This window comes from Amblyomma americanum, chromosome 4, assembly GCF_052857255.1.
Source record: "Amblyomma americanum isolate KBUSLIRL-KWMA chromosome 4, ASM5285725v1, whole genome shotgun sequence".
NCBI lineage: Eukaryota > Metazoa > Arthropoda > Arachnida > Ixodida > Ixodidae > Amblyomma > Amblyomma americanum.
Window position 1 is genome coordinate 134377456 of NC_135500.1, and position 22899 is coordinate 134400354.

The 22899-nt window shown below is 48.3% G+C and overlaps 1 protein-coding gene across 1 annotated transcript in view; it reads left to right on the plus strand.

Moving 5' to 3' along the window:
* The first annotated feature begins 17584 nt into the window (after positions 1-17584).
* Positions 17585-22899, plus strand: part of LOC144129840 (solute carrier organic anion transporter family member 4C1-like) — a 19015-nt gene continuing 13700 nt past the window's right edge. Inside the window, exons 1-2 of the mRNA XM_077663906.1 lie at positions 17585-18474; positions 22351-22475. Coding sequence (XP_077520032.1) covers positions 17723-18474; positions 22351-22475 — 877 coding nt within the window. The 5' untranslated portion in view covers positions 17585-17722. The remainder of the gene's footprint in view (positions 18475-22350; positions 22476-22899) is intronic.

Sequence of the window (22899 nt, forward strand, 5' to 3'; positions counted from 1 at the left end):
CGGGAAGTGGTTGTTGAAACCATATTGCCGAAAACTTGCGATTCGTGACTTTAGGCCTCTTGCGCTCCACTGGAAGACCGCAGCGCCCCTGACTTCCTCACGAAACGTGGGAAGCTAGCCAGCTATTCTGTTTTAAAGATCTTGTAGTGCTGGAACCAGAGATTCCAGCACCAGTAAGACGCTTCGGGCGGTTGACGACTGCAGGGCCTGTATCAGAGGGCGAATAGCGTTGACCACTGTCCTGAGGATCACGAGCGCTTCGCGATATTCCTCTCGGAGCCCTTTTGTAACGACAGGTGAGCTCGGCGATGGAAGCTTGCGCTGAGGAGGCTCAGCAGGACGTAACGGCGGAAGCGCTGGCCAAGCATCCGCACTCGAAGAGGTCTGATTATTATTTGCGACATTTCGCTGACTGGACAGACTTGGACGTGGCGGCACGGGAGGAGGTTGAGAAGGAGGTGCCGGGGGCGCATCGATGTGGTTGCTTTTTGCAATACACTTTCTTGAGTTCTTCTTGCGGCGAGAAAGCCTTTTCCTTATAGTCGCGGCAGCTTCCCGGTGCGTAGAATTGTCCCGAACCATTTGCTTTAGAACAGCACGCTCGTTTTTTAAGCGCTGACAATTCTTAGGTGAGGCGTCATGAGGCCCGTTGCAGTTGGCACACTTAAGCACTTGTACATTACATGAATCAGCGCTGTGAGCTCCGACACAACGAGATCACACTCTCATGATGTCGCAGACCCCACTCACATGACCCAGTTTCAAACATTTGTGGCATTGCAGGGGTTTCAGAATGAATGGCCGCACGACATGACGGAAATGGCCCACCTTCACGTGTGATGGAAGCCTGTCGCCTTGGAACAAAATCTTCACACAACCGGAATTGCCCAGACGTGATACCCGTAGAATTACGGTGCCTTCATTTTGCGGCCTCACGAGTATGGGCAAATCATCTCGCGTGATAGCCTCGTCGACATCATAGATTACGCCGGAGGAGGACTCATCCCCGCCGAGCGGGATAACAGTACGTACTGATAAACCGCCGAGCTAAGTTATGGCCCGCAGTGGTTCCAGCGCAGCCGCATGGCGGACAACAACGGCTAGAATATTCTTCCGCGAATTCACTTGAACGCCTTTGATTTCGTTAGGCACGAGGGCCTCGAGTTCTACAGAGACGACTTGCCTGTTAAGCTGCCTCATATTGTCGGTTGGCTGCACAGGAAGGAAGAGGATGGTGTGTGCCGGTGTGTTGCCACTTGTTTTTACAGTGCACTTATCGGATGACGATCCGGCTCTTAGAAGTCTTCTCTTGGTCTTCCGGCTGAGGTAAGTCTCAAAGCCGTCCTCACTGCTGGCCTCGCTGAGGTACTCGATGATGTCATCGCTGTCGGGGTCACTCGGACGGCTGCACCGCTTCCTCGACGAGCTCGAGGAGGAGGCCGCCAGGCCATTCGGATGCCCAGGAGGGCTCAGATCCATCGCCGTATGACGGGAGACGGCATCCCCGAAATATACACGCAAAAAAAACAGAAAAAAGTCGGAGACTGACTGGAAGGAAGGAAGGAAGGCCTCAGACGTTGCTGGCACATACCCACTACGGAGGAGTGGCCAAGACACAGGCGGTTAATTACTGGATATAGGAAAGTTTTGACGGGAAAAGGAGTGGTAATAGTATGTAGTCTGAGAGATTGGAAGAGGGAAGGAAAGGGGTCCAGTTAACTTGGAGATCAAAGACGGCACAATTGCTTAATGTGCATAATAGTGCACAATGCCTGTAATGTTGCAATGTTGTACTGACTGAGGGCGGGAAAAAGAAATTAGAATGGGAGTCGCTGCGTTTCTTGAAGAAAATTTTGCACAGCAGAGCGCACACTCCTGTCGCTTTGTCCAAGCAAAGAAGCGCCAATGGAAAGAACAATCGCGGAAGACACAGGCAAGCCCAGCTGATGAAATGGAATTTGCAAAAGACGCTTCCTTAAATGAGAAAAGCGGCGGCAGAACAGCAGGAAGTGATCTATTGTCTCAGGTTCGGCACAAAAAGGGCACAGTGGGGAAGCTGCCAGGCCAGATCTGTGAAGGTAGAAATTTAGAAGGGGAACCCGGCAACGCAAGCGCGTGAAAGAGACCTCTAGTCTGCGTGAGCGCCAGTCTTTGCTACTCCAAGGATGCAGAAGATGCTGATATTCGGGACATGATGTAAGAGCCAAGGCAGCAAATTCCTGAAATATTGTGTAGCTGCGAAACCTCACAGCAGCTGTATATGCACACGATGGCAGGACAGCAACAATTGGGCCGCTGAGAGAGGCTCTTGCTAAGGAATCTGCAACCTCATTTAAGTGAAAGCCCATGTGACCGGGTACCCAAAGCAACCTTACCGAATTTAGATGGAGCGGAATCAGGAACTTAAAGAGGCGTAATGGCCGAGAGTCAGTGGGTGAGGATAAGGAAGAGCAAACGGACAGAGAGTCTGTCATAACAACGACCTGGGAAACGGTAGATTCTAATTTTCGTAAAGCTAAGATTACTGCTAATAATTCAGCCAGAAAAATTGGAGTGAAGTCAGGAAGACGGAGAGAAAAAGACCAATCCAGTGAAGGCTAAAAAATTCCCACACCTGCCTTTTCGCGATCCTGCGAGGCATCGGTAGCAATAAGAACATGAGAGGGAGAGGACCTTAGGAGGTCCTGCAATAGACCCTGAAGAAGCGTGAAGGGCTGCAGCTTTGCATTCGATGGGAAAATGTCATTGAATTCAATCTGGACAGATGAGCAGTTGTTATATATTTGGCGGACATCTGTGAAATGAATATTTATGTGATCAAGGAGGGACTGCACGTAACATATCTGCGGGGTATGAAATCGAGACCAAGCAGCACTAAAAAAGGCGGAAGGTTGACTAGAAATATTATACTGGAATCGTGAAGAGGTGAGTCGCACAATTTAAAAATGTTTCAATTGTTAAAAGGCGAAACCTAGCTGATAACGAAGTCATTCGCGCCTCAAGGTGCAGAACAGCATTGGCGACATATTTTGGAAGCCCCAGACAAAGGCGCAACGCCTCACGCTCCAAAAGCACAAGAGGACGAAGTTTATAGGCAGGAGCTCCTGAGAATAACACATACCCGAACTCCAAAATTGGGCGGACGTACATTTTATAAATCATCAGAAGCGTATGCCTTCTCATGCCTGACCTAGCACTACAAAGCCTGCGCAGGATGCCAATTGCCCGAACTCCTTTTGCAGAAACTTGCTCAATGTGTGGCCGCCAGGAGACAGTAGAGTCGTATATTACACCGAGATACTTCACCGTCTGAACTTGAGGTATTATGTTATTTCTATAGAGCAGGCAGATATTTACTGGAACAGAAACTGGAAATACTGGAACAGAAACTGGAAATACTAGCAATGCGCATTTCTTCACATTAAGGGACACATGAATTCTTCCTAGCCAGTTGTCAAGAACATTGAGGTAATTTTGCAGGGTTTGATAAAGAGTGTGAATGTCACCTGCTGATGCAAAAAATGCAATGTCGTCGGCGTACACATAAGTTTTCACATTTTGAATGCATGGAATTGAGCTTAGAAAAATGTTAAAAAGAACAGGTGAGAGAACTGCTCCTTGCGGAACACCTCTTGTCTGTGGAAATCTCCTTGAGGAAACACCATTTTGGCAGCAGTAAAATTCTCTATTTTCCCAAGAAACAGAAATCCAGGCTACAAAATAGCTTGGGAAGTTGAGTTCCTGTAATCTTAGTAATAGAGTCGATGCTCCACGCTGTCGTATGCTTTACTGACATCCAAGGTGACAAGCGCAGCAAACTTTTTCTATTGCGAGCTAATTTAATACGACTCTCAAGGTCAGTATGAGCACACCAAATTGAACAACCCCGCCTGAAACCAATTTGGCATGGATTCAATACAGCATTTTCTGAAATGAATGACATGATATGGCTGAGAAGGACCCTTTCCATCAATTTCACAAGGTTCGATGTTAACGAAATAGGGCGTATATTGTCTAAAGTTAAGCCCTCCCCTGAAAGCGTTCCACAAGGATGAACTTCGTTGTCTTCACTATATTTCGGCCTTTCACTGGTTTGAGGCTCGCAACATGACGAGCGTTGTCATAACATTTAAGAATCTAGAGCAAATTAGCTTCGCTGAAGCAGAACTTACGGCGAAATGGAAACTGAACTCTGGAGCTTTGGCCCGTGAGTCAAGACACGCTACCCCGAGGCCTTGAGGCACATTTTTTCAAGCGAAAAGCTTTACTATGTCAGCTTTCCTAGCCGTCAGCGGGGCCGCAAGTTGGACCTTGAATGTACCTAGAGGTCAAACAAGGAAATCACGCCTGTCTCACATATCTCGGTGGACCCCTAAACCGCATCGTAAGTGAAGGAAAGTGAAATGGAAGTTGGTTTTAAGTAAAGGTTATTACGTCTGTCTCGCATATATCGGTGTACACCCGAACCGCGCCGTAAGCGAAGGAAAATGAGCTGGCTTTAAGAAAAGGAAATGACGCCTGTCTCACATTTCGCCATTTTCTTTCCGCAAAAACCAATTTCTTTTTCAGTTTGCCTTCCTGACATTATCTGCAGGTGTTGCGTGTCGTTTGGAACTGTATTTCGTTCCATACGTCTCAAGAGAACCACCACCGGCAGGCACATTTTGCACACCTTTGGTATCAGGATCCCAAAAACCGATACCACACAGCTCCAGGTCCCGCACCACGTTCACCGCGAACTATTTATTAAGCCCCTTCCAAAAAAAATTGCTGATGGCCTAGCTCTGTTAGGCAAGAATATACGTAGCGAAAGCGCGGCGACTTCTTCATCGGAAGAGTGCATTAACTAGATGCGCTTTACTCACGGTTAAAGCGTGAGCCGTGGTGGCCGTTAGAGCTTGAGTCGTGGTTGCCAGCGGGTATGAACACGTTTTTCTTCAAGGTGTACACTGGTACGTTGCCGGTTAAAACATGCATGGAAGAGAAGGTTTTGTTTTTATCATGGGGTGCTGACTGCTTGTTGTGTCACAAATCAGAGTCAATAGAACACGTCTTTATTGATTGCTGGGAGGCGCTGCTCTTTTGGGACGTGCTCCAGCGTACAATAAAGACTTACCCTTGACGCCGTATGGGATACAATTCCTAGACGTTGAGCCGGATCTTTATAAATACGATGTAATTTTTCTTCTTGGCCTGCACAGCATTTGGCGAAGCTGGATGGCTGTACAACACTGCGATGAAGATGCGCGGTCTGTCCGAGATTAGTTCATAGAAAACATATTTAAGCTGCGTGAAGTGTACAAGGAGCTATGCTTTGGAGATGAAGTTATCGAGTTGATGGGAGAGTTGTCTTCCTTGAAACAGTTTTAATTTTCTCACGTGAATGAAACGCATGTCCGCTCTTGATGTTTGAGAGTGCATCGCAGAACATGTTTGTGATCTGTTGTAAACTGTCGAAACAGGCAATAAAAACTGAAAAAAAGAGCCGTCGTGGCGGAATGGTAGCGCTTCCGCCTCAGACGCCTAAGACCCTGGTTCAATTCCGAGCCTCGGCACAGGGTTTTTTTTATTCAGTGAGTGTGCGGGGGGTTTCAGTGGCTCCCATAGATGCCGCCACCGAATACGTTGGTTAGAGGTTCAGCACAGGCTTTGTTAAGGCGCGTTTATACTCCGGCACAACGCGGGCGCGCGCGCTGCACGGCGACGTCACGTCGGCCAAAGCGAGAGCCTCTATACTCCAACTGCGCTGGACCGCCGACGCGTTCGGCGGCTTCTGCCCACTCTGACCGCACTGGCGGAGACTTGGGACATGTCTCTATTTCGCGCCGAACGCGCCAGCCGCCGCCGGCCCAGCCAGACCGGTTTGGCTCCGCGGCGAGGCGCGCGGTGGGACATCAAGTGCCTCCTCGGACGACCGCCACTGCGAAATCGCAAGTTCGCGGCCAGTAAAGCTTTCGCTTTAAAACATGCACCCCCCCCCCCTACCATGGAGTCCACCGCAGAGCTCGCGCACGGGTGCTCCACAAACACTATGGCGTGGAACCGTATGCTGTTTGGGTGGATGCCGCATGCACAGGCGAGGACGCGGTTGAAGACTTAAAGAACCCTTCCCTCCAACCGATTGCCACCCTTCACATAGGATGGATGGATGGATGGATGGATGGATGGATGGATGGATGGATGGATGGATGGATGGATGGATGGATGGATGGATGGATGGATGGATGGATGGATGGATGGATGGATGGATGGATGGATGGATGGATGGATGGATGGATGGATGGATGGATGGATGGATGGATGGATGGATGGATGGATGGATGGATGGATGGATGGATGGATGGATGGATGGATGGATGGATGGATGGATGGATGGATGGATGGATGGATGGATGGATGGATGGATGGATGGATGGATGGATGGATGGATGGATGGATGGATGGATGGATGGATGGATGGATGGATGGATGGATGGATGGATGGATGGATGGATGGATGGATGGATGGATGGATGGATGGATGGATGGATGGATGGATGGATGGATGGATGGATGGATGGATGGATGGATGGATGGATGGATGGATGGATGGATGGATGGATGGATGGATGGATGGATGGATGGATGGATGGATGGATGGATGGATGGATGGATGGATGGATGGATGGATGGATGGATGGATGGATGGATGGATGGATGGATGGATGGATGGATGGATGGATGGATGGATGGATGGATGGATGGATGGATGGATGGATGGATGGATGGATGGATGGATGGATGGATGGATGGATGGATGGATGGATGGATGGATGGATGGATGGATGGATGGAATCAACCTTTGTTAGAAAAAAAAAGGAAAGAAAAAAATCTTCCAGGGTGGTCTCCTACTGGTCCAGGAGTCCACGGGCTTGTGCCTCACATAACGCCCGATCCACCAGCCATTTCTAGCCGGCGGGCTGAGCAGTCCGTAAAGCAGCCTCCCTGGAAGAATGAGTGGGATTGAGTATGGGGGGTACTGCCTGTGGGGAAGGACATTCCCAAAGGTAGTGAAAAAGTGTGGATCTGGGCACGCCACAGGTGTTACAATGAGGAGGAAAGGTGGGGTGAAAGCATGAGAGACGGTAGGGGGAAATAAAGCAGCCCGTCTGTAATTGTCGCTATGTTGCGCTGGATAAGGGCGACAAAGTACTGTGGGGCGGTGGCAATGTCATGCGGCTCAGTTTGTAGAAAGCGGTGATTTGATGATATGTATAAAGTACCAATGGGGCCTCTTGCGTAGGGTTGGGTGCCTGATCGTCCGGGGTTCGGGAGGAGAGTACTCGGGTCAGCGCATGAACGCGCTCATTACCGGGGATCGAGGCATGCCCAGGGATCCACGACAGAGTAACCGTTCGGTCGAGAGAAGGGGCTGTGGCAAGAATATGGTGTGTGGCCGGCGTCGCCACGCCCTTTAGGTAGTGGCGGTATGCGGCCTGGGAATCTGTAAATTTCGGTTGCGTTTTTGTCAATGGTGGAGTGGGCCAGCGCAAGTGCGATGGCGGCTCCTTCCGCCTCTGCAAGGGAATTAGTTCGGATAGTGGCGGCGGCCCCCGCTGTGCCGTCTTCATAGGCTGCGACTGCCGTGACGAATCCTACTTTAGAATTTTCTGCCACGTCGACATAAAGGGTATCGGAGTGGTTGCTGTATGTTTTGGTGTAATAGCTCGCTCGAGCCTGCCGCCTACCCTGATGGAGGCTAGCGCTCATATTGCGCGGTAGGGGCTTGTGATATATGTGATCCTGCATGCGCAGAGAAATCATATTTCCTTCACACATCCCCCACTGCCACTTCGGAGGAGGCTGAAGAGGTCGCCATTGCCCTCGCCATCACGCGCACGGAGGCCCGGTATATACTATCGGACTCTAGAACTGCCATACTAAATTTTGCTCGCGGGAGAGTTCACGTCCCTGTACTTCGGGACCCACGCAAGCTACCCATAAAACCGGGAATCCACGACCATAGCGACCTAGAATCAAACAGATTACTAACAAATCTCAGGTTCACTACACACGTGCTCCAACAGGACAGCAGAAGAGGCTGCAATTGCCCTTTGCAATCCTCTGCATCTCCGTCAAGCCGAAGAATATGGACCTCAAAATCCGGCAATGTCGGGCATACGCCTCTGGTTTATTGTGAAAACAGCTGCGATGCATCTTCCAGTAGTGTGCCACGAGCACACTTCGCCTCAGTCGAATCGTCTGGGCACCAGGACACGCTTCGCTTCCTAGCAGCCAGCGTGCTCCCGTGCTTGCCCGAGGGCTGACCTGCCAGGCACCATGGGGAGAGGCCACGACTTCTTGCCAGGCATTTAAAGACGAAGAGAACAATGCAATACCATCCACACCTACAGAACATTTAACATACACACTCATCCTTGTACACTATACGCACCAGAGAAGCATACTCCCCCTTCCCCCAAAGCCCACAACAGAGTGAACGCCATAGCCTGGCGCCAGCTTCAGACGAACACTTTCCCAAATCTCTGCCAAAACAAAACCCTTCCCCTCTACCTATTATCTTGGATGCTCCCTCACGTGCAGCACTCTACACCCGCAAACATCAACTCCCTATGGGAATGCCCTGACCCACCGGGACATGAACTACGCCAACTTCACCCCACTTTTTCTTCATGGGATGCTGCTTTGTCCAGCACCGGCCAACGAGATCAGAATGGCTGATCGAGCAGGCGCGCGGAACAGCGACAGCCAACAGACCTGGATTAAGGACACCGCTCGACGAGGATGACGACCAACTGCCTCTCTACCGTTGAATAAATAAAAAATTTCTCTCCTCCGCTCCCACCAGTGGAGCGGCCTCACTTCTTCTGTTGTTGCCAGGAAGGATGAAAAGGAAAGTGCACAGGCCTGCCCATTGGCTCAAGCTGAGCCACAATCGCTACCACGTGCGGAAAGTAGGACAAAAAGTATATAGAAAAGACGCGCGCTATAATGTCCCAGGCCGATCCCGGAGGCAGTGCAATACCGGGCAACCGGAGGCGGAAGTGAAGCAACCTTCAAGCACTCCGCCACATTTCCAAAAATAAGCATATGTTGGGTTCAAATGGGACCCGTATCAGATATTCCTCAAACCACTACCCGATAGTGGTGGTGGTTTGAGCCAACAGCGAGACAACCGCGAGCAGACCTTGGATGGGACACAGCACGGTTGCAGGCAAAAAGTCACGGCAAAAGATACTCAGGAGGGAACACGGTCTTTTCACAGTCCACTCTGTGATTCCACGGTTGTTGAAACAGTTGCGAAGAATTAAATAAAGTTTATTACAGTGATATATTTAGTAAACAAAGACTAACTAGAAAATGAACCTTTCTTCATGTTCTTCCTCACAAACCAGCAGTGCTGCCACAGTGGGCCTCAATGAAACGCACGGCGCGTTCGCACAGCTCGTGCGAAGAAGAAGGCTCGGAAACATTTTGTTCTCTCCTTGCTTAACCAGCGGTTAAGCAGGTAAACGTATGCCACGTTCCTGACTCGAATGCACTTTCATCTAAATGCATGACTAGGAACCCTCAGAAACACGTTTGGCGGAAAAAACTCGCGGTTAACCCGACCGCGGCGGCACCGTTTCGATGGAGGCGAAACACATAGGCGCCTGTGTGCTCTGAGATGTCAGTGCACGTTAAATATCCCCAGGTGGTCGAAATTATTCCGGAGCTCTTGACTACAACTCTTTCTTCCTTTCTCCTTTCACTCCCTCCTTTATCCCTTCCCTTATGGCGCGATTCAGGTGTCGGATGATATGTGAGACACATACTGTGCCAGATCCTTTCCCCAAAACCAATTATTATTATTATTATTATTATTATTATTATTATTATTATTATTATTTTTATTATTATTATTCAAACACGCGGAACAGGTGCGCCGTATAACGCTTGACGTGAACCTCAAGGTGTGTTCATGCCGTTTTTGGCTGTCCTGACGGTTTTGCTGAGCAGCGGCTCTCTTCCGCTGCTCAAAATCTTGCGCTACTATTTGCAGATGAAATTCGAATTCCCATGTTATCTCTATCTTCCACCCTAAACTACTTTCTTCTCTTCGGTCGCATTTTATACTTGTCTCTTAAAACACCCTCCTTTTTGCTGCGCAAGAGATGCTGCAGCTAAATTTTCGGATATACCCGTGCCTACGTCCGGGCTTCCCTGTGTACCCTGCCTTAGAAGTGAATACAGTTAGGCCATGTTAGCAAAACCTAATGCAAAGTGGATCTCAAACGTATTGTAGAAAGGCTTAATTTTGCGAGTTATTTCTATCTGCTTTCCAGCAGTTGCGTTCGTAGTGAACATGTTAACCTTACTTAACGAAACGAACTTGTCTGGATCAGATAAACGCCAAGTGTTTAATAACTAATGATCCTTGTGGCGGCCTGCAACTTCTTTTTTCTTAATTTCTTGCGCGTTGTTCATGGTGAGCCGTTCCTTTCAACGTCCCAAATGGTTCCACAGTCATTGCACCTCCTAATATGGGCCCAGTGAGGGGATCAGACGTTCGTACATGGGCTATATAAGGAGTTTCCTTACAGCTGTAATTAAGGGGCTCTCCTGCTGAACGACGATGTCTACCGGGCACACTGATTAAAGGGTGCTCTCAATTAAAGTGCCCATGTTCGCACGTGTTCCAGGTGGAACTGCTACCACGTGGAATCGCTAGAAAACGCATACGAGGTTATGCACTGAACTGTGTGCATTTACATGGCTCACATATCTATTGAACCGGCGTGACGGAAACCACTTTTGCAGGCTAGTCGCCGACTTCATTTGGCCATGCATCAGCAAAGGCTGCTTCTGTTGGTGCGCGTAGGGTCACAAAAAATATTAAACCCATTGAGTATACCCACTGCCGGCGCACGTATTACTCGTGGCTCAGAACATCCTTCGTTACATTGAATTTGTATGGAGTTGAATACTGGAGTTTTTGCTTACACTTTAGGAAGCGATTAACTCTGAACTTGGTTCTCTATTAATCTATCTCTAAATCAAAGCTATCCCTATATACGAGGAAAAGAGGAACGCTGTCGCAGATATCGGATTGGGTAAAGGCTGTGCTGCCTTCCATGATCTAACGCCCTGGGGAAACGGGGAAACTGGGAAACTAGGGAAATCCTCACGCGCTTATTGAGGAGGGGACCATGGGGGTCCACACCGTGGATAATGTGTTTAGTGCACACAAGTTATTTTTGGATTAATGGCTTAATAAGAATTAAGCCGAACGATGTGCATCCTATTTCCACATTCGAGTAGAAGCACGCGATCGCATTCCTGCCGAACAACCACACCCAAAACATTTCCACATGGTGGCTCGTTCCCATCGTTCACTGATCTTGAATCATCTTCCGGTGTTTTAGTTTCATTCCTTTATCACCTATCGGTACGAAGAACACGCGACTCACGCTGACACTGTTTGGTCAAACACCGTTTGAAATATTCTAGGCGGAAGCTTCAGAACGGTTTACTAGAGAACTAGGATGCCAGCCGTCCACCCAGTGAGGCCAAGGAGAGCATTGTTTCTAACAGGACAATAACTCTGATTACAGCTAAATCAGCCAACCCGACCCGAATCCCGAACGCCAAGACCAGCCACACCAGGCGCCAACGAACAAACGATCGGTAGGAACACCAGGGTTGCAGGCAATAAATCGCACACAAGGGCAGAGGAGACACCTGCAGAAGAACACGGCCTCTTCAGAGGTCGCTCCTTGGTTGCCACGGTCGTGTTAACCACTGCGAACTATCAAATAATGTTTATTAACGGTAACAAAGTTAACAAATAAACACTACCACATAAAAAAAACCTCTCTACATACTCTTATTCGCAAAGCAGTGGTGCTGCCACGGTTGGGCTGACTTCAGCACCTGGTGTGTTCACACTGCTCGTGCGAAGAAGAAGCCGAGGTATACCCGGTGCCAGACGCGTTTTTTACCTCTCTGTTTCACCAGCGAGCCACAAGGTAAGAATACGCCAACTCATGGCACGGCTGCGCTCACAGCTTCATGCATGCGTTGGAAGCCTCAGAGATGCGAATGGCAGCGAAAGTCGCAGGAAAAGCCGCGGCGCACAAAATGCACCATGCGCCCCTCAGAGCTGTAAGCAGTCTTGATATCGCTTATCAGTAACGTGGCGGTCTTACGAAGCAGTGAAAATTTTGTGCTGCTCAAAAGCCTGCCTACGTTTTCTCATTTTTTATCAAGCCTATCCTTTTCCAATTGTGGCGCATTGCTATGCCGAAGACCACCTCTGATCCTCGCAGTGGTAGCAGCCCAAGAAGTGAACACATTTAATATGACTGCCGGGTCAGCGCACTTTATTTTAAACGGTATTGCAAGAAGCTGATAACATCATCGTCTCTCATTTGAAGACCAGTTTTCACGTTTAAGAAGCGTAGTAGTTTGGGCTCGTTGGTAGGTCATGATGAGGATGTAGAAGCGCAAATGCACAGGGACGACATCACGCAATTGGACCAAGGGAGTGCTATCTCGTCCATTTCTCTGTTCTGGTCCTTGTGCATTTTGCACTTCGACGTGCTCATTTGGTTTAGGTTGATAGCATGACCACGTTCATATAGGTCAAGGGCCGCTGCAACGCGCGGCTCTTACTAATCAATGATTCTGGCAGGCAGCCATCGCTGGCGCCCTAGAAATTGTGTGCCCGTTGTTACTGCGTTAGCACGAGAGCTTGCATTCAGCCGCTTAGCCGGTGTCTGTTCGGTTCTTTTGCCCTTGACCTTGTATACTTGTGGGCAACCTGTCCAAGGTGGCCCACCAGCCACATAAATCGTGTGACCTTGTGAGGTCATAATCTTCCCACCGGACAGTGAGCAAAGTGCCCACTCTGGCAGGCGAAAGTTAAATTAAGGATTGGTGGCGGGAGGTTGATGCGTCTAACACTTCCACCACTGGCAGCACCTTTCATCAGACAGTGGCGCATCGCTTAACCGCTGCACCACTGTGGTAGGAGTAGTATGGGGAATTCCAGGGGTCTGTGAATGTAGAGAAAACCTAACTCCGCGTATATGAGCATTAACCCATAATCGCTATTACGTCAAATCCTTAAGACAGTGCCTTCGCGGTTGCTCCGTGTTTACGATGCGCAGCAGCTGACCCGGTAGACGCGTTTTCTATCCCGGCCGCGGTGGTCGCATTTCTATGGAGACGAAATGGCTTGAGGCCCATGTACTGAGCGATGTCAGTGCATGCATCCAGGTGGTCGCAATTATCCGGAGCCCTTCCGAAACCAAAGCGAACACCAAAATGAAAACTGAAGTGCTATCGCATCTAATTCGCACTTGACCTAACCACCCTAAATCGTCAGTCATTTTTTATTTCGTTGTTCGAGCTGAGCAATTTTTTTGAACGTCCTAAGTGGTTCGACAGTCCGCTAACCTCCTAATGTTTAGTCAAAGCGACAAATGTTTTCATATCGGTTGTAAAAAGAGTTTGCAAACGATGTAAACAATTATCTCTGCTGGCCATAAACGATGCCTCTCCGGTAGGTCGAGTGTAGCCGTGTGGTCACGGGGTGCAAGCGAAGTCGTCACCAGTCCATCTCGTCACCACGGTTCACGTGATCATGGGCAGTGGGACCCGTATAGGTGACCACAAGGGCTTCTTCGATTATTGCATGTAGAGCCACGCAGAACCTCAGATTCATTGAGTGCTTCTTCTGTCGGGCTTACATGGCTCAAGCACTCCTGAGTTACATCGCCTTTGTGTGAAATAGAGTTTTCGTGTACGACACATTACAGCGCCGTTAACATCGAAGAAACTTTCTCGTATAACTAAAGCTGCATCAGAGGAAACGGGGACACTGCCCTGCTTCTCATTGTCACTTGGCTTAAAACCAGAAGCAGCGCGATGGTTCCATCATAATCTGGTGACTCTAGGTAGTTCCCTCCATTTAAGGTAGTAACAACCGCTATTCAGTGAGAAGACGGCTTTATGTGTCACAAGAACTGCGTAGAATTCTATTGTTGACGTGGAGCTGCTAAAGCTCGACTTGAAATAAAATTCAATTGCTGGAAGGAGTATGCAGCTCGATGCCGCTGTTCGGCTTTGAATAATATATACTCGGAAGCCAGATTTCCTCAACAACACCCCGGCACTATCACTGATAGGCTTTTGGTGTTAAAAGGAATTTGAAGTGTGCATTCCATGAAGCAACCACTGTCAAGTTGTTTATTCAGGGATACAAACAATACATCAGTACAAAGTGCATTAGTCTGTCAGATGTGCCCAGTGAAATCCCAATCGAGCTGGCATTAGACGGACAGTGGGGGCAAATTAAAATTGTCGGGTATCTGTAGATTTCTGCTTTCGAATGACGAAGAGGTTGTTTTCACTGAAGAACAATCTTTTGCCAGCAAGAAAGCGATTAAGTGCAGCTAGATACCCACACCACAGGCAGTTTTCGGAAATTCCGGTTTACCACACCAAAGTTTTGTTCTGGGGATCCGTCAGGATATTCTACACCACATTCAGTTTCACGTGATGTTCAATGAGTTCATCTAGGTTGGTCAATTATTTAGGGAAATCCCCTGGTTGGAGTATGTTTCTAATAAGGCAGTAAAGACTCATTAGCATCCACCAAAGCGCATGCTGCTGCATGGTAATGCTATACAGCTTCTAAAGAAAGTTCGTAGGGGAAGAAAAATTCGTCTTGGTCCAGGGTCCACTCAAGTCTTAAATTAAAAGGTTTGAGTCGATTGCAGATGAAATATTTCAGTTTGATTTAATCTCCACAAAACACATCTTTAGATACAGGACAAATATGAACAGAGCAAGCAAGTGCCATATAATCGAATCCAAATAACACTAAAAATTGAACGAAGTTTTTTTCAGCCTTTCTTTGAAGATTTCGTTAGCTCCACTGTTAGCAGACTCAATCATCAGTAGAACTTCACTCAAAGCGGCGCTGAGGACCATCATCAGCAACAATGTCTCCCCAGGCCGCAGCCACGGGACGCAAAGCTCCATCTAGGCGTGATGTCAACACTTCAGTTTAGGCTGCGAAAGCAAGTTGTTCCCATATAAACGGTCAGCAGGCGAACTTTAGTAAGCGTTTATAAGTAGAGTCGAAAAGTGCCTCCGAAAGCATCCATGTCAGTTTCAGTGACGCGAATTTAGTGGGAATAGAAATGCGAGACGGCAGCAACGTTAAATATAACAACAGTACAGCTCCGTAGTGTTTGATGCAGACATTTTCTTGTCATTAAGATAGCAATACAGCAGTGCGCATAGAAAAAACCAGCGTCACGTGATGGCAATGAAAGTTACGTGCAGCAATACGCAAAGCCTTTAAGGTAATATTCAGCAACAGGAAATAAGACGAAATCTAAATATAAAAGAAGGCGAAACATGTTTAAATCGGGGAGGTCACTGCAGAGGAAGCTACGCCACAAGAAAAAACGCACAAATAAATAAATCGATAATATGATCACGTAGACCTAGGAAGCTAAAATAGCAGTACAGAGGCCGTTCTGTCTTCAACGCGAATAGGGCCACAACAAGCGCCACCATCATCTAAGCAGCAGCAGAGTCCGCGGAGAGGCCAATCGGAAACCTCGCCCCCAGCCAGAATGGTGTCGCCGCTGTCGCCCCTTGCAAGCGATGAGGGCAACCAGACTAGTGCCACTGCCAATGTCGGCTCCAACGAGCTGCCGCCGTCGTCGCCACCTATGCCGCCGCCAGCGGAAGACGTGAAGCCCGCCGAACACCGCGACAGGTGGGCTCTGCACGAATCTGCTTACTAGCCAGCACGCGCAGTAGCCCTCCCCCCGTTTGCTGCTGCCATTCTTTATACGACGGCAGGTGTTATACGAAAGACTAACTGCGGACACGCTCTAACTTAAGTGTATTCTTAGTTGGCGTCTTAAATCTGGCTCGTAATATTTTCGCTTTGGGCTGAAGCGGTGATCACCACCGTCATGGCAAACAAGTTAGGTGCGCCGCCATGAAAACACTACTCGTAACGCCTCGCCACTTTCGACTGGTACTAAAAGAGTGGATCTGGCAGTGAACAGTGCCCGCAGAAATTTCCGATCACTGCAAGGCAAAACAAAACGCCAGTAGTGCCAAGGAGCACCGAAAAAGAATCTGGAAGTCAGAGACCGACGTAAGGCCTCGCACAAACAATGTATGCTAGCGCTGTAGGAAAGTGTGTCGAGTAACATTCGTGAAACAGTAGAGCCTTTCCATATTCTTCCAAAACCATGAACAGACATCAAGCGGGCCCGCCGCGGTGGCTCAGTGGTTAGGGCGCTCGACTACTGATCCGGAGTGCCCGGGTTCGAACCCGACCGCGGCGGCTGCGTTTTTATGGAGGAAAAACGCTAAGGCGCCCGTGTGCTGTGCGATGTCAGTGCACGTTAAAGATCCCCAGGTGGTCGAAATTATTACGGAGCCCTCCACTACGGCACCCCTTTCTTCCTTCCTTCTTTCACTCCCTCCTTTATCCCTTCCTTTACGGCGCGGTTCAGGTGTCCAACGATATATGATACAGATACTGCGCCATTTCCTTTCCCGCAATACCAATCATTATTATTAATCAAGTGGGTTTATCCTCGTGAACGCGAGAGTCGATCCCTGTTTAAAAAAGCACTACGAACGCTGCACTGACCACTTCAAACGACACTCGCATTCCTGAAGTGTGGCTCCTTCGCGAACACACAAAGAAAACGTCTCTGGTAGACAAATACCTCTAACAAACCCTCTGTGAGTAGAGCTTATAACCCTCACTGGGCACAGAAGAGCAGCTATGGATGGCTCTGACTGAAAGAGTAATAGGACTCCAGTTCTAAAAGGACCAAACAAAAACGTCTCTTCAATCTACACCGTACCTCATTGGTCGTAATATCGCTTTGGCACGTTAAATCCGTACTTTAAAGGTATTATTGCAGGGAGAGCTTCTTTATATGGCACCTTCCGCCGCCGATCGCACGTAGATTTTCTCAACAATCAGATTGCAATCCTGTGCACGAAGACCATTCATCACGCCCGGGCAACTTTTGCTTTTATCGGTTACGACAAGCTGTCGTCAATCGCTGCAGAACGGTTATGAACACCTCTCGACCTTGTGTGCAAGTCTGTGTATGGCGTTTCAAGTGGTTATTATAGGAAATGCGTGTAGCAGACTTGCGGTCCGAGCACACCGGACCGTCCAGTGAAGGTATCAGGGCGGGGGTATAAAAGGGCAGAGATGAAGAGCCAACGTTTACACTTGATCAGCAAGTTTCGAGACATCCGCAGCATAACGGAAACGTCGTAAATTTTCTCATCGTCGAAGACCATCACTCACTGTTTGAGAAGAGTGCGGTGGATCATTAATTGATTGTCTACGTCGAGGCTATGTCAACATATTGACAGTCATTTCATGTGCTCGACCAAATGCATGTCGACTCGAATGGCGCACATGGCCAATCGCATCAGTGAACATAGAAGCAGGAGGGCTTCTCTCTTTGCGACGACTGACACATTTCACCACCCGGCTGTCCACAGGGTCGATGAGACGGCGATCGAAGGTGGGCAGGGCGCGCCTGAGAACAACGTAGGGCGGCAGGCTGCGAACCAAGCGATCGAAACCACGAGCCCCGGCATTTGCGCTGATCCCGGGACTTCAGCGAAGAAGAAGCGCACCAAGGAGAAGCATCGAGAAGCCAAGCAGGACTCCATGGTGAAGGCGGCAGAGCATCTTGATGAAAACCTCTCGTCGTATCAGGAGCCGACTGGGCAGTCCCCAGAGGAGCCGACAAAAACTATCCCGCCCGACCCTTCTGTTCCAGTGGGTGGCGAGCAGCAGGTTGAACGCGCGCCTTCAGCGGACGACACGGCACCGAAGGATGCGCAGCCCGCGGATCAGCCGGCACCGCCACCGAAGACGCCTGATGAGATCACTGGCACAAAGGATAAGCAGCACAGTGACCTCATGTCCGGCGAGGTCACGATCCCTCCAGACCGCCGAAGCATCCGGGCGATGAAGGACGAATACGACGACGAGCGCGGCCAGCGATGCGGTCTCCTGGGCGTGTACCCGCGGTTCCTGCAGAAGTACCGCACGACCCGCTCCGCCCTGACCGCGCTCTGCCTCGTGTCCTTCACGCGGAGCTTCTCCACGAACGGCGTGATGATGGTGGTGCTGCCGTCTCTGGAGCGGCGCTACCAGATGAAGAGCTACGAGAGCGGCATGATCCTGAGCAGCAACGACATGACCAGCTGCCTTGCCATGCTCCCCGTGTCCTTCCTGGCCACCCAGCGCCACAAGCCGCGCTTCATCGGCTCCGGCAGCGCCATCATGGGGCTGGGAAACCTGGTCGTGGTCATGGTGCACTTCCTGTCACCGCCGTACAGCCTGTCGGGCGCCGGCTCCGGTACGTGTCCCGAGGTGGGCACCAGCGACTCGTGCACGGAGGTCGGAAGCATCAGGTGAGCAATGAATGGTGACACCTCCTCTCGACATGAATAGGGGCCACACATAACATAAACCAAAACCCCAAAAACACGCCAGAACGTTGACCACGTTCTCGGTATAGATCAGTTCTTTGTTTAATTCATACTCATCATGCGCTGTTGACCTTGTGAGAATGCGTCGACAAAAGGGGCCAGATCCCTTTTGTGATATAAGGGGTACATCTGTTGGCAATCATTAAACGTATAATAATTTTGGGAACCACGAAGAATTGCGCGGCTTCATGCAAACTTCATGCATAGACTTCGTTTAGACGTCGCGTTCAAGCGAAAGCACTTTCATTTAATTGGACCAGTGGACATCCCAAACTGTTCCACTTCTGGCGTGGCCAAGACTGTAGACATTGTGCTAGTAGTTTGTACGGTAGATTCGCGCCAAAGACGAGAGTCTGCTTATTCCTTCAAGCCTTTGGACAGCAGGCCACTCTCCGAGGATTTACTGCTAGGCGCTTGGCAGCAGAGTTTGCAAGCAGCCCAGGTAGTGCCGGTGTTTTCACGTTTTTTGAGTAACTCGACTGGACTCGACTTGCGGTTGTCAAGGCATACGGTGCATGCACATACTCTTATCTCTGTTCTCACCACACCATCACAAAATCGCGACCCTCTTCCTTCTCCTCTCTTTCCCCAGTGCAGAGTAACTGGCCAGATGTCAATCTTTCTGTCCCACCTCATTGCCTTTGTTTCATTAAATTTATCGATCGATATATCCTATTTGCAAACCGAAATCGTATAATCTGGCACGTGAATACCGCCCATATTTTCCGCAAGCACCAACTTGATTCTGACCTGTGGATTTAACCTTGGTGAATTCGTAAAAGTGTGCCAATACGTTGATGTTTTTGTTTAATCTTTTTAGGCGAGAGTACGCCTTTACACCATGGCGCGATTGTAGACGTTTAGACGCTTTTCAAGTGCATGGAACGGGCGTAGCCTTCATTTTTGAAGAACTGGATGAAAAATAACTTCCTGTTTTAGATTAAAATCTCAGTTTGCCAGGAGGCCGTGTGTGCTGGGCGTACACTCCCAGTTTATGAAAGCAACTCTTGTCTCATGATTCTGCGCTTTCGAAAGCTATTAAAATAAGCCTAGTTAATACGTGTTCAGACCTTCTGCTCGAGATACGGCGTGCTCCCAAACCATGAACAAATTTTGATCCATAATTAGCGAGTACTTTGGCAACGAGCTACCTTTTTTTGATCGCGACAACCGTAGCCTAGACCTTTCTGAAGAAAGTCGTCTGATTCAAAAGCCTCAATTTGAAAGTAACTGAACGAGCCAAGAATTTACTAAGGAAGGAAACTGAATGCGTACGTGAAGCTTTAATTGGCGCATACAGGTTGGAACACAAACTGTTCTCTGCCATAATGAAAAATTTTATTCTTCATAGTGCCTTTGGCATATGTATATTTGTGTTTAGTTTGTTCTGCTTATTCAGTCCGCGCTTCTACAGCGGCATTGTTTATATTCTAGCATCCCTTCAGGCAATAAACAGTTGTGAATGCAGTGTCCATCTACACTAGTGCCTTCTAGCATGCTAACCTAGTTCTTTCCACTGCAACTATAGGCAAAGAACTTCAGTCAAAACTAGTTAACTAAGAAAGCTCGGCTGCTGCACAAGCAAGCTTCTCTGCTTACGTTGGACCACACTTGGTTTCTTGAAAAGGTTATATACATAAACAAATTTTGCGTGCTAACGCCGTGGATGGAGTGAGCTATGAGGCATGTCGTAGTAGCTTATCGGGACATTTTTTTCATTCGACGTCGGCAATGGACAAAATGCAACTACGTAAGTTAAGCTTCATCGACGTTTAACAAAATCCTATTACACGGCTCATTTTTTCTATTTCTTCCTAATCTAAATTTCCCGGTATCACACGCGTGACATCGCCTTCAACAGCAAAGTTTTAGGTAGCGATGTAGCTTACTAGCAGTGGGCATGCATATCGTGGCGCCACAGTGTGAGGCCATTGCAAAATTGTCTCGTGTGCAACTCGTCCCGCGGCGAACGCGATGTGTCCAATGCGATTCGCATATTGCGAATCGTCGTACGCTACTGTTACTGCGCGATCTATAATGTAGGTGCATAAATTAACCATAGCGCCATTCACTGCTACAGAACAGCATATGAGTGCTGTTTTTATTTCCACTTTAATTAAGTAGTATCTGTGTTTTAAGCGTTATAGGCGTAGTTTTAGGGCATGAAAAACATCACTTGCATGTTACCAATCTAATACCCCAAAAGGAATTTAACGTATTTCTCTTTTCATGCTTCATTCTAAGCCAGATGACAAGAAAAGAAGTCTAACTCAAGGGGGGTTCAGGCCTCGTCGTTCGGAAGTTCCCTTAGAAGAGGTGGCTGCCGGATATGTGATGTTTATTACGGAGAGCTCAAGGGCAGAGTTTTTTCCTGGCGTTCGTCTTTTTTTTTTCTGTAGTGAACTTGTCTTCTCCCTGGGGCCAGAATAATAAAATGAGCTTGCTTCTGAAAGAGATCCCTTCTGTGTTCCATACCCAAAAATTCTAGACAAATGCATTTTTATACGGCTCTATTACAGTTGTCACACTGAAACCCTGCCAATGACCGGTGTCACGATATTCGCTGAATAGTTTGAGATCGCGCGAAACTTGCGACATAACAGCCTGCCAATCATAACATGTGGTAGCCTGACCACCGGATTGTGATTAACCTGCCTACTGTGGTAGGTGGCAGTCCAATTCATGCACGTTTTGAGCAACCTGGATAGAGAATTGAATTCAAAAATCAGAAAGAATATAATATATGCAAATCTAGAGGCAACAACAGCATAGCGCATACCTCCTACTGCAGCTAGCCGTCCGGATGTGGTGGGGTTGGACCGACGATAGCAAATATACAAACGCAAACACACACGGTAGTTGTAGCAGAAGTGGTGGAGAATAAAATAAGCCGCGACTTGGACGGGACTTAGGGCAAGGAAATGGACAGTGCCGCTCTCATACTCAAACCCAGCAATCCTAGACAAAAGCATTTTTTCAACTGGAAAAATTTTTTCATATATTGTAAGATTTTCCTATTACAATCAATATATACACTCACCTCCCGTCGGCAGGCGTCCATTTATTCACTATCAGAGTTATTCCTATCGTCAAAAACGTGTCTCCTTGGTTTTTTTTTTTATGGCAGTCTTGACTGCTTGATGCGAGGTGACAGAAAGTCCCTGAAAAACATGATTTGCTATACATCGGGAGAATAGGCCATTACCTTCTATATTTTCATAACAGTATCTTCCAAAATTTTTGGCCAATTTCTCCTTCCTAAGTCGTGCCCAAGTCTCTGGTTCTTTTTTTTTTCTCCAACATGTCGGACCAACTGCCCCGAAACTTCGCGCTCTCTTAATAAAAGCTGCGGCAAATGAAAAATTTAATGCAATTTCATTCCGCTCTCTAGGTGAGTTAGCGTGCCATAGTTTTGTTCAACGGGTCGTTGTGTGTAAAACCATTTCTTTTTCGCGTATCGCAAGGTAACAACAAAACAATCAATATATCCCCAGTCCACTGCCCAGAACGCTAGTTGTTTACTGCTATTTGCTGTCAGTAACACACCTCGTTGGTTTTCTATGGCAATCTAAAGCTACTCAGTGCTAGCGCAGGACAAACATTAAAGCAAGCTTCGGCTACGCACCGGAAAGTTAGACCATCCACATGAATGTTTTGACAACACTATCTCGCAATATTCTACCGTTGCCTAACAAAAAAGTGACTGCGCTTTCATGCTGAGAAAGAAAGCAAACAGCCTCCACATCGGTTTGCTTGAGCCTATATATCCAAGGTTTCTCAGACCGCCGTGGTTTGCAGGAACTTTCGATTCATAATGATGGCAGGCCAGATGCTCAGCGGACTTGGTGCTGCGCCCATCAACACGGTCACCATCGCCTACCTGGACGAGAACCTACCCAAGAAGAAGTCCAGCTTATACATTGGTGAGCAGCAAAAACACAACTCCTGCATTCGGCTGAACAATTTTGTCCGTAATTCTGGGCTGCTTGGATTAAAAGTTATTTCGCAGCTTTAGTGTGAACTTACACAGCTACAAGCTTGTGTGCTTTTCCGCCTGATTTCGCTACTTTGGACTCAAATATATGCGGCAAAAATAGAACTTCTGTCAGAAATGCACAGTGTGCTGCGTCACAACGACACCGCGCAGACGTACAAACCCCAATCATTCGAAACTCTTTGACTGGCCGAACTTCACTCAGCATGGAATGGAAGCTGTTCAGCGGCGGCAGTATGATGCATAATGTGCAGCAGTGAAGGAAATGAATTTGGAGCACAGTGGGCTTCTATGCGAGCTACCGTATACATTCAACTGGACCTCCGGATTTCATGATAGCTCATGAAAAGGCT